The sequence below is a fragment of the Osmerus eperlanus genome, chromosome 13 (genome assembly GCF_963692335.1).
Source record: "Osmerus eperlanus chromosome 13, fOsmEpe2.1, whole genome shotgun sequence".
Classification (NCBI taxonomy): Eukaryota; Metazoa; Chordata; class Actinopteri; order Osmeriformes; family Osmeridae; genus Osmerus; species Osmerus eperlanus.
Genome location: NC_085030.1, coordinates 12,177,275 through 12,190,337, shown reverse-complemented (window position 1 = coordinate 12,190,337; position 13,063 = coordinate 12,177,275). Strand labels below are relative to the sequence as shown.

Sequence of the window (13,063 nt, the reverse complement as noted above, 5' to 3'; positions counted from 1 at the left end):
CAAATATGTGCCTATAGTTCTGTTCACATTGGAATTGTACTGGCAACGGTAAAGGTTTTGGCTGGATAGTTATGACCAAGTTTAAATGTTCAAGAATAGACTAGCTTATTCTTTCCACGCCCAAGTTTTTCTTCACACTACAACAAAATAATTCATTCTGTTTCAGAGTAGCAGATATCGAAATACTGTAGTATATTACATATTTAAGGGATATATAGGTTATGGTGAATTGGTGGCTTGGAACTATGTGTGGTATACGTTTATAAAAGTCATAGAGAAGAAGGAGCGTGCCTTAGCCTTGGGGGCTAAGGGCTTCAGTCTTTCGGTCGTTTCTTTCTTCCATTTTACTTTAAAGGTTTAACTTAAAGTGGGCTCGGTCTTTGGTCCAGGGATAGCAACAGTGCTGTTCGCGTGGCTGGGCAGCGGTCTCGTGCTCCCATTGGACAGTCGTGATTACAGGCACGCTTCGGAGGGTGAACAAACAACAGGCATGCATTATGCTAATGAGATGGTAGTGCGGCACGGGGCAGACCTGATGCACCCCATTCATCCATCCTTCACACAAATGCCAAAGCGAGGGGGTGCGATCATTGTTTCACCAGGGTATATAAGGTATCTGAGGCCAGTCGTGTGCCAGGCTCACTGGCTCACACGAGCTGATTCAAGAGCAAGATCAAGACGCGTGCCTTGTACTCTCTACACTCAAACTATTTTCGGACTACGACTCTTTGCAAGATAACTTATCCAAGCCAAGCGTATCCACCAAGGTAGGTTTATGTCCACCGCGCATCCTTCTGTGCTTCCTCGAATATGTCCTCACAACTCCTCGTACGCTTTTGTATTTGCACTGATTAACCAGTTGCTTTCCTCTTTTTTTCTGCAGACAAACGATGTGCACTGCAATGGAGACCGCATACTCTGACATCGACAGCTCCAGCTGCGACTACTTTACGCTCACAGATGACGAAACCTCACACAGCAGCATGCACTCTGCCTCCCCTGAATCACTTGGAAAGCCCGCCTCTCCCATGAGCGACAGCCAGGGCAGCTGCGTGCCTGAGCAGCAGCAGAAGAAGAGACGCAGAGGGCGGGCGAGGAACGAAGGAACTGTGCATGTTGTCAAGAAGAACCGCCGCGTGAAGGCAAATGACCGCGAGAGAAACAGAATGCACAACCTGAACGATGCTTTGGACACCCTCAGGGGCATCCTCCCAGCATTTCCAGATGAAACCAAGCTCACCAAGATCGAGACTCTGCGCTTTGCGCACAATTACATTTGGGCACTCTCCGAGACCATTCGAATTGCTGACCTGACCCAAAACAAGTCGCGAGATAAGCCTCTCGTTCTACCGAGCCTGTCGTGCGTAACCGAAGCTCCAAGCCCCGGGAGCGATGCTGGCTCTTGGGGTTCCAGTGCATCGTCTTCTTCCTCGTCCCCGGCGTATTGCACTTCCACCCCCAGCAGCCCGGCAGCAACAGATGATTACGGATTTCTGCAGACAGATGTTATGTACAGCTACCACAGCTTTGCTTCGAGCGTTTATTAACAACAGTAGCCTGCATTTTAGATGTTCGTGCGGTCATAACTGAGAGGGTTTTGACGATGTTTCCGTTATTTTGTGAAGAGAAAACGGAATGAGACGGTTCATATTCACTATTTGCCTTAACCACGTCTCTGTGGGTATTTTATACTGTTGATTTTCTATTTACATGTTCTAATATTCGATTGCATATGAAATAACTTAATTTCCCCCCGAGTTTTGTATAATTATTTTGCTACGTTTATTCGTCCAAACCCTTTGCACTTTTGCAGCGCATTCAACACAGGCTACTACTACAGGTCCACTTCACAATATTGACCCCAACCTCAAGAGTATTATAATTAAAAAGAACAAGACAGATTTGCTTTTGCAGACTGAGGTGAAAAGTCAATTTTACAATTTGTAGAGTGATAATGCAGAAAAACGAGCGTGGAAATTCAGTTTCAACGGTCTGACAATGGATTGAAAGGCCGTCAAAAGACAAGGACCTGGCCTCATGCATTATATATTTTGACCCCCAAAAACTGCAGTCCTCTTCAACAGAAGAAAATAACAATTCTATGAAGTCGCATGGAGTCTTTCTACATTTACATTGTGTTGTTTTTTATTTATTCAATTTTTCTTTTGGCAGTGATATGAAAATGTATTTTGTATTTTGTACATAAAGAGATCTATTCTATTTACTTGAAGTGTGGTGCGAACCATTTTTCTACAAATAAATATAACGTTTTTAAAAACATATGAGTGTTTCCCCCTCTTTAACCGTCAACTTGTTATTTGACTAAAACTATAGCCTAGTTTAGCAAAACTTTGAGCCTTACGTTTTATGTGTCATGGACTAATTCTATCAACCTCAAGCACATATTGTCAATGAATTGTGAGGGAAATAAAAGGGCCAGTGTCCTAGCGTGCTTCAAGAGACAAAGGGGATGTGATGCATTAATAAGATAACGGTTTTGGAGAGCGAGCGAGCGTGCGCACAGTAGCAGGTGGATTCACATGGTCGATGCTATTGTGGCGCCTATGCAAACGAACACACACACACCACTATCCTCAAAGTCTGGAGTAAACATGTATGAATCAGGGACAACTCATTTTGGACAACTGGCTATGGGATATTTGGAAAACAAACATTCTTGCCATGTAGGCCTATGTGCTCATGTGCACAACATTTGCTGGGTCGTTTCCACACAATATCAAACGCACGGCCCTGCTCTCCTCTATTGCAGGGTGTTGGGGAGACCGTGGATGACATTTCTTTCTTTCAAACCAGATATGCCTTTAAAGAGTTTTTTATTCGGGGCTTCTTTGTGATGGCCGGATCATTATATTTCTTAAGAGGTTCAGGTTAAATCCTCCATTTGGGAGATCCGCATGAGGTCTTGCCAAGGCCCTTGTATCTGCACGTGTCGGGGATAGAGAACTATAATGGGACCGCTGTAGGCCCTGGGGGATAAGACAGGCACATGCCAACTTCACCAACATGAAGAAAAAAAGAGATAGACGAAAGAAAGAAATAGTTGAAAGAAAAGAAGAAAGAAAGAAATAAATAAAAAGAACGTATACCCTGGCGAGGAAAAGGCGTATAATAGGCCTAGGCCTATATGTAAAATCTATTAGCCTATTTTCTGTGTTTTTGAGTAGCTAGCGACTTTATACATTGCTTAAATTGGCACGGACAACCTAGGCTATTACTCGTGTTCTGAACTTTTATTGACTTTATTATTATTTTTTTTACAGATATTTATGTAGACTATTCTAGTTTAACTGTTGTACTGCCACCTGTTCGATTTGTGCTTGATGATAATAAGTGAATTCTTACATCTGCAGTGACACATTATTGTGTGCAGGCTATATGAATATAACTCTTTGTTCGTGCGCATGGGGCCATGAGCAATCGCGCGACCAGGCTTAACCGACGCGCTGGGCAATGAGCTCGTGCACCTGCAAACTAATTAAAACCTCGCCCATGTTCTACTTGCATTTCTATTGTCATTAATGTAAAACAAACTGAAAACGAACTTAGCACTAATTATTAATGAAAGGTGGATTGATATATTCTGTGGATGCAACAAAGCTATAATGATCAAATTCATCCTTGAATATCAATCTATCCCAACATCTACTTTTATCTTAAGCCTACTGACCAACCAAGTGTTTTATTCAGTCTAAAAACGGCCACTATATTTAACACTTCTAAATGTAACTAATTTCCCCTTCTTCCCTCTCTGGCTTAAAGCCAGTTGTCTTTAGATGCACAAAGGACCAAATTTCATCAGGGCAGGGAGATCCCTTTCCTTTAGAGGACAAAATTCTCCTCATTATCATGGCTAAAACACAATCTGTTGCTTGGCGCAGTCTCACCACTTCGAACAATAGTATTCCTTTGTGTGCAAAATTATTTTCCAAAACGAATATACCAGGTGTTTATGTTATAAATGGTAAGGCAGGTTAAATATGCCAGTCTAATAAATTAATTTATCATGATAACAGTTCTGTTACAAATAGCCTATTATACTGCTATTGTAAAATATGAATAATACCATCAAGAACACTTGAATATATTTTCTGGGAAAAACTATTTCAAAGGTTTTTTTATTTGTACTTGCAGCTTCCCTGTGTCATTTGCCACTTTATGACACCCATTAAATATTGATTGGGGTAAGATGGTGGAAGCAGCAGGCTGTCGGTTGAGCCTCTGGCTCCAGAGCTTTCGAGTAGTGCACCCCAGGAGTGGCTCAGATGGAAGTGACTGAAGGGAGGGAGGTAGAAAGAGAGAGAGAGAAACCAAACCCCACTAGTTCAGACTTAAGCGAACACCTACTGGGCCATTATGACTGCAGTGTAGGTGTGGTGGGTGGTGCTGTAGGTGCAGTCGAATGGTCCAATTAAACAATAACTACAAGTTAATGAACAACAGATGGTGTGTGATAGGAGGAAAGGAGAGATAGCATTAAAAAGCTTTCCAATTATGCTAACAGAACTTGCAGATGATATCAGTAATTAAAAAAGGATCATTGACATTGAACCATTTATCATATTTGCAGGATGCAAATGTTATCCACAACAGGAAACCTACTTTTCACAGTAGGTGTCAGAATGCAGAATTGAAATAATTAAAAAAGGACACAATAATCAGTGCAGCTAACATGCACAAGATGCCCAACCTCTTATTGCTTGTTTTGGGTTGTCCGCTCCCTTTGAAGTGCATGTGAAGGTAATTTCCTACTGTGGAGCTCTCCTAAACAAGGATTAGTCAAAGAAAGCTGACAATTCTGGAGCATGCCAAAGTTGAACCTAAATACTGTTCTCTGGTCAGTTCTGGCTCTCACCTGAAGTAATGATGGAGGTTAGGATATTTGAAGAGAAATCTGATTCGAGGTCGCCGCTCGGGGCAGACGTCCCCCTGGAGTGACAGCCATCCTCCACCTGCCCATTAGTGCAGATGTCTGTCTGCCCAGCCACATCAAGGTTAGGTAATCCCCTTTCACACACCTAGCAGCAGGGAAAAACAAATTCAGCCCTCCTGTCCTCTTGTTTAGGCACTTTTGGTAGCAGGTATGCTGGACACTTAAGTATGCTGTTTTGAAACTATCTCTTTGGCAGCATTGCACAACACAAGTGAAATGAAGCAGACCCTGACTGATTAAGTCTTAGTACAGTTATAGGACATACTCTGTATAGCTCTAGCCACACCACTGAGCTTAAGGGTACTTGAGGGAGAAGAGACATGTTTGACAGTTTCAAACCTATTCTGTCAGTTGGGATGGTGTCCGAAGGGACTGCCAGCAGCAGGCAAGGGATGATTAGTGGGAGATTATGACTTGTTGATAAAACACAGGCTTAAATTCAGTCTAATTGGTCTTCTAAGTATCACAAACTGCTTAGTGCCTACTTGACAGCAAATATATTCGGCAGGTTGGCAGGTAGGTAAATAAATAATTAAGGTTTGGTAGTTGAGATAAGACTACGACATGTAGTGGATACACTACAATCTACTATGTTCATGATACAACTGTTTATTCCAAGTCACCATTGTAAAACGCTGTCATCCAGCTTAAATTCCAATATTCCAATATTGTGATGCAAAGTATGAGTCTTTAAACTTCCAATAATGATGTAAAATGTATACATCATAATGTAAAATTCATGAAAAAACCTTATAGCTACTGTATGTAATGTACAGTTCCGACTTAATTCCCTAGCTGAGTCTCTCTAGAATTGTCCAAGCAAAGACTATAGTCAGGAGAGGTGCTCTCACCAAGACAATAGTCTGATTAATAAGTGCCTTGCTCAGGTCACAATAGACCAGTATTGATCCCATTGTAAATTCCTCAACATTGTTCTCAATTTGTAAACCCACTTTATATGCTTTGTGAGTTGGAACTAAAGCCTCTGCAGTGCAGTCCTCCTCCTTACTGCTGGCTTTACGACGGAGAGTGTGGGGGGAGGGATATTCTTTTTGTCCTCCCCCAGCTCAAGTCCTGGAAGCGCAGGGTGAATGAAGTAGGAATTCCTGGTGTCAAAAACCCTTGTGGCCCTTTCCCTCTTTCTATGTCGAGGGAGACTTCCTCTCCGGCCCACCTGAATGTAATAACTGGCTCTTGGCCTTACATCCGCAAGTCGATGTGCCTGTGGGCTCGCAGCAGCAATGCCGGCTATTAACAGTGCTGGCAGGATTTTCCCTTTTCCCTTATTCAATTCCTATTCACACACCTTTGCACTGTTTAAAGCTCAGGAAATGGATCAGTCAGTGAATGTTTGGCACCTTGTGACATGATGGAGATGATCATGTTAGGGTTTTGGGTCAAGGCCTAGGGCCGGAACAAATTTGACTTGCTATCTTCGTAGTCAGGAATGGCTGATCCAAAACCAAATGAGAATAATTTTGGGTGAAAATATTTTCCTTTTGAAAACCTTATGGAACTTTTTTTGGATGTGACTGGGTGAATAAACATGTATTTAAAGGTGATTTTTCAAGGTATGCCATGCCATGTTGCCCTACTAAAACATCTCAAAATCGTTCTTATCACATCAAACCTCACACATACACAAACATAGTTTGAAAAGAAATGAACTACATCCACAGTTTTACTGTGTTTTTAAGTTTTCATGCTTTATTGACCTATCTGTGTGGAAACTATGTTATTTGAGCCTTACCTCCACCTGTGCTGAAAGAAACACTTGGAGTGCAGATGTGTCTTTATGGTAGATTAGGCATATGTCACCCATAACCCTAGGTAGAGAGGCCAACCTCACATTTGGGGGGAAAGAGTCCACTTTAGAACGAGCAGGAAACAATGGCAATGCAGCCCCATGCCCCCAGGGCAGGCAGTTCCTGGTGACTGCCCCCAGTATGTAAAGATATCTTGTCTTCATTTGTAATAGAAAGCCCCAAACACACACCTACAGCCATATGCCCCCTCCCACAGAACACACACTCACACACACATGCTTAAAGCAGTCAACTTACATCCATAAACTAACACACACACACACACACTAAGATATTTTGTTCACACATTTGATATAACATCCCATGGAGGAAATATTTCAGTAAATCTATTAGCCAACAGGAATCAAATACTTTCTGTAACCTTACGATTATACTTCAAACTCCTTCAACTGACCGGGGGTTATTATATATTCTATCAAGAATAATACAAGGTCAAAATTCAGTTTGTTTAGAAAGGGGACTTTCTGTTCAAGGTTAGAAGGTATAAGTGGGTGTTAGAGGGTTACAAGGGCTCTCCACCATGTTAAGTGCTGTCTAATTAGGCTGGAGTGGCCGGGGGAGAAGGGGCCCGGCGTCAGGGGTGGAGAGGTGCACCTACCTGAATTGATACGCACTGTCACCTACACCCCACTAGAGCAAGTTCCATTCCCTCCCCTCCCTCCTCACTCCCCCCCCCCCTTCCCACCCACCCACAACCCCCATTAATCGTTGCTTTTCTCTTGGCCAAAAAGAGGGAGGGGGGGAGTGTCTGTTTTAAATGCCCACAGAGGCAGAACAGAGTCACAGGAAAGTGTCAATCAAGAGGGTAGCCATGCAGTCACCCCAAATTCAGACTTTTTATTTCTCTGCAAATAGGTGCCTTTCTAACCCCACCACCCACCCATCCCCTCCCCTGATCACTCTAAGAGAGTAGGGGGCGGTGAGGGGGGCGGCGAGGGGGGGGGGGGGGGCATCCTCAGAGACCCGAGAAGATAAAATCAAGGAAACCCAATCCTAGCCCATGTGCTTAGGATAAACAGATGTGATTTTTCCTCTCAAAGCAATACAAGATAACCTCTTCCCCTCTCCACCCATCTCCTCCTGCCAGTGATTGCACCTGTACCCTTGCCCCTGTGCCGGGACCACACTAATGTTTCACCTCGTACGCCTCATTACTTTCTATCTCGACTCATGGATTACACCAAAGATGGATAAACTGATCACTTGTAGATTTAATGTCAAATGGCTCTAATGAACGTGTCACACATTTTTTTTTTTACTTGAAGTTATACAACTTTGATCCCTACATTGCAGGCATCCATTTGAACTATACAACCCATTACCAAACGCAAAATGCAAGAAGGCATACTATCAATGTTTCAAATTAACGCAAACAAGGTTCAGATTAGGCTGATAAACCCAAGTGCAGAACAAATGTTCAGAGCTTTTTGGTGTGCTGGATATATTGCTGTGCTTATTTTTGAGACACCCTCTTCAGAAACCTTTTTCATTCCTTATTTTACTGTCTAAGGGACATTACCAGGCTCAGGCTGTGAGGTTTGTATGATAACTTAATCAGGGCTGGGGAGGTCAAGCCCCCCCCGTTGTCTTCAACAATTACCATGAAATTCTTAATGTCCACACAGCCCACATTTAACAGTGTCATCCAGGGGGCATGAGGGCTCTGACTGTGCCCCTCTCCAGCCCCCCTCTCCATCCCCCCTCTCCAGCCCCCCCCCCCCCCCTCGTTTGTCGCTGCACTACCACCCTCCTGGGTCACAGAACACATCGAGGTAGGAGGGTGGATATTTAGGAGTATTTAGGGTGCATTGCAGTTGGGCCCAGGTTGAACCCATGACCTATGTCGCTTGGAAGCGAAGGAAAGCAATTTCCAGGGCAATAAACAGTGTCATGGCAACAGAAAAACGGTCTGTCTAGAATGGATGTGGAAGGCTCTGAATATGGCCCGCGAATGAACAGCTGATTACTATCTGCAATGCTCACATGCAGATGATCAAATCCTCCATATTTCTATATCTATAGTTGATAAAATGGAAATAACCTGTTGATTATTTTCATTACAATAACTTAATGGTTTTCCAAAATAAAGAAGAAAAAAAATGCTAACGTAATCATTATATTGTGAAAAATCTGACTGTGTCATCCATAAGATTTCGGTCTTTGCAAATGTCAAACTCTCATACAGTTTGTAGTCAGTCAGCCAGCCAGACACCCAGTAAGTTTTACCCAGTCAGTCAGTCAGTTTTCCACTGCCTGCCCTGTTGCTGTCCTAATTTCCATTGCATATAATAAAACCTTTCATTTGGATTTCTCCTTTTCGTTGTTGAAGAAAAAAACTTTAAATTCACCATGACGAAAAGTATAAATCAGACATTTAAGTTGGCTTGACTGCATGGCTGCAAGACAATGCCAAGAGGAGAAGAGAAAAAGAGGGGAACGCTATAATGTAAAATAGTTAAAAGCTTATTAGAGCCATTGAGGGGCAGCGTGATTTCCACTTTGTTTCGGAACACCCTGAGCTCGGCCTTTCAAGTAATTGTGAAGGGGGCAATTCAAATCTCTTTGGGTCCATATGAATGAAGGCCTCTTAAAGCTCTTTTATAAGCCAGCAAATTCCCCACAGGCGTATGCCCTTTAGCTCCATTACTGATTTACCCAAAGCATTCATCCCCAGCCTTCTGCTTCTCCTCGCCCATTGTTCTCTCCCCAGCCTCCCCAGCACCTGACAACTCTAGCACCAGGCTTCTCTTTGCTGCTTCAAAATGTGTAGGCCCAAAGGATTTTTGAATATTGCAATATATCTTTCCCCCCCCCCCTCCACCCCTCCAACCCCCATATCTCATGTTTTTACAGCAATAAAAAGGAAACAGACGAAAAAATATAGAAGAAGGGGAAAAAAAAGATTGATTGATTTTCTTCTTGCAGCCACGGGGTAGAGCAGTGTCGGTAGTGTTAACATCGATGGCTGAATGAGGCGGGTCCTTCTCTGGATAGAAAAGGGGAGGCTTGATCCCATTCTTTCTTTTCCATTCAGATAAAGGAGTGAAGAATTTCCAAGTGGGCCCATTGCCTCTGTACTTAGATTAATTAGGCTTCTTTTTAGAGACCATTCAGGCCATCTCTCAAACAGGGTCTGAGTTACATTCTGTAAAGTTTTTTAGAGCCATTTGCATGTGTTTGTATGGGCTGGGTTAGTATTGAGGAGCACTTGGAGACAGACAGAGGAAAATAAAAACAAAGAGGGAGGGGGAAAATATTCTTTTAATGGGTTTTTCAGTGATCTGTACTGTTTTCTTTGCCCTATTCATGTTAACAGCACTCCAAAAGATAAGTGCTTGGAAAAATACTGAAATCTTGTAAAGAGAGAAGCAGAAACTAGGTCTGGGAGTGCTTTCTGTTGAAATGAGATCATTTTGAACAAAGGCGACTGAGTGTGAGTTTGTGAATATCTGTGGTAGGTCAAGGCTTGAGCGCATTCATAAACTGGCATTGTCTAATTCTGTAATGAAAGCATTCTAACACAAAACAAAAACAGTCATTGTCTTTCAAAGAGGTTCAAAACCTCTTCAGTGCTTGAGGTCACAAACAATTCGATTCCACTGTGAAACAGACACCTGTTACAGAAATGCTTATGCACCTTTCATGTAACCAACAGTCCTCATCACAGCCGAATACGTTTCCCTTTGTTTTCGTTAACACCTCCTGTAATGCCTGTAGTGGGCCTGTGGTTGCCAGACCCAAATACACAATCTATTTTAGTACTTGATGAATACTTACATAATCAGTTAGTTATATCTCGCTGTGTACCATATACTGACCTTGTCCAACATGTCTGAATACTAATGCGGAGGACCCAAAAGATGAGTTACTGCGAGGAGTCAATATGAGCTCTGGTGCACACCACCAAAACACGATGGGCACGCGAGACAACCACGGATCAGTCTTTCTCCATGAGCGCAGAGCTTCCTCTCTTCCCACACCCCCACAACCCCCTGCACCCCCGAAAACCATCCCCACACACAGGGCAGACTGAAAAGGGGTATGGGAGTGAGGGGTGGAGGGGGGGGGGGTTTGGAGGGGTCAAGACAACAGTGGGGCTGTGTGCAGGTTGGGGAGTTGGAGGTCGGAGGCTGTGGGGAGAGAGGGAGGCCCTCCTCACTAGCCAACAAAGCGCGGGCCTGGATTTGGGGTCCGGGTGTTAGTAAGGGGATTTGGGGAGTGTGGAGCCTGCTTAATACCGAGCGACGATTAAGGACACAATGGGAGCCTGAATGAGGCGGCGTGAATGGCAGCCGTGTGTCCTCGATCACGTCAGGGTCTTAGAGCCCGGGCAGGGCAGGGGTGGGGTGGGCATGTGTGTGGGGCGGGGGGATTCTGGATTAGGGAAACTGTCTGGGATGAAGGTGTGGGTGAGAGAGAAGGAGGGAGAGAGATCAGGATAAACAGGATAGTTCCTTGTTTTTGGATGTTGGATGTTTTGTAAGCATGGTTCTGAAGTGAAGGGATGACTACCCAACTCCACCTATCCAAGGTGGAGATATATTTAGCAAGAGTTGGTTACATATGTTTGAAAACCTCAAGGAGTTTGGAAAGGCTTTGTCAAAAGGATTCACTAATATATATTTTGATTGATCCATTGATTTACTCAAATAACACTTTAAAACCAGGTGCTAGCAGTTCCAGCAAAAGATAACTCTCTAGAACCTTTAACATTATCTTTCCATTTATTTGATGAGAAAGATTGGCCAAGGGGAAATGATGTCGTTGCTGCACATTTATTTGCACTGGTAGATAATGGAGTGTGTGTAGCACCTGCCTTTGTGGTTCACACTGACGTACGGCTGCATTGATAGCCAGAGTCCTGATGCCATCTAATTTTCTGTGGTAAGTCAGAAATTGTGAGGGAATAATACATCTGCAAGTGTATGAAAGGTGGAACCCAGCTCTCGACTGTGATCCTATATCCTTTTCGTCTAATGAAATTAGCATAGCGAGCCTTGGAAAACAGGAACTTTGAGAGTGTCACATTTGTTTCCCCAAATGTGCATATTTTTATTTTTATCAAGAGCATCTTGTTGATGTGGTTTTTGTTCTGGGGACAAAACCTTCATGAATTCTGTGGAACAAGAACATGTTGCTCTGTTTTCTAGTCTACACTAAAGTACTGCAACAATGCACAGTGATAGCTTTACCTCCAGGAAAGAAGCCAGTACAAAGAATGGTGGAGGGGTCTTGAATGACAACAGTGTATTACAGATTTGCAAAACAAGGAGGTCGCCTGTGGACATCAAACCTTCCTGGTTTCTCCAGCCCTTTGCTGCGTTTGACAACATCTTCCCTGCTTCACCTTTGTGCCCAGCCCTCACCCTTTACTGCTCCTTGGGGAACCGGGCGGTCATGTGCGTTTGAACCCTGCTTCCCCTTCGACCACAATGCAAGCCCACCCGAGGCCCCTCTCCATTTCCTCGCTGGGGCGAGTGCGTCCACACAAAGGTCATAGAGGGCAGCCCAAAGTGGAAGACAAAGCTTTGAAAAGCTTCGGCACTTGAAGATCGCCTGACAGAACTGCTACTGGTCAAGCCCACATGCACACACACACACACACGTACGAACATGTGCACGGATACACACACATGTAGCCAAAGATAGTGTGTGTGTGATAGACATACACATAAGAAGAAACACAGCTACACACACACAGAAGAAGTCAAAGTCTTGTCAGATTTGCCCACCCTCACTCACATCAAGCCCTGGAGCGGTGGCTTCCTTTGCTCTTATGTTCATCTTCAAATACAAAGAGACATTCTCTGCAGACTTGGACTGTCTGCGTGAGAGTGTGTCTGCGTGTAAGCCAGCGTTTGTGTGTGCATATCTCTGCATTTCAAAATACCTGGATTTACAATCAACACCGCAGCGATGAACACAAAAACAAAGCAAATATCGCCTTGTCATTACATTCTACAGTTTGTTATGAAAGTACAATCTTATGTGCTACATCTTTAGGGTTTTTTGTGACACAAAAAAAAGAGGACCCCCCCCTCACCCCCACCGCTTTCCACCTCCCAGCTCCTCGGGGTCAGAGTTCACTTCAACAACTGGCAGCAGTCACGGTTCTGTGACAGCTACTGTTGGGGTGGTATCGCCTTTCTCTCTGAGCCGAGGTGTCTTTGAGGACGATGCAAGAATCTGATTTGTGGTAAAGGCTTATGGCTTTTGATGTACTAAATGGGGTTATACATCCCATGCAATTCTTCTCACATGACTACAAGTTAGCAAAGGGAGATTG

General features: G+C 43.7%; 1 protein-coding gene across 1 annotated transcript; it reads left to right on the top strand.

Moving 5' to 3' along the window:
- The first annotated feature begins 633 nt into the window (after positions 1-633).
- neurog1 (neurogenin 1) lies at positions 634-2,053 on the top strand. Its single transcript, XM_062476677.1, has 2 exons — positions 634-767; positions 884-2,053. Exon 2 carries the CDS (start codon positions 891-893, stop codon positions 1,545-1,547), a length of 657 nt encoding a protein of 218 aa, XP_062332661.1. The 5' UTR covers positions 634-767; positions 884-890; the 3' UTR covers positions 1,548-2,053.
- The last annotated feature ends 11,010 nt before the right edge of the window (positions 2,054-13,063 follow it).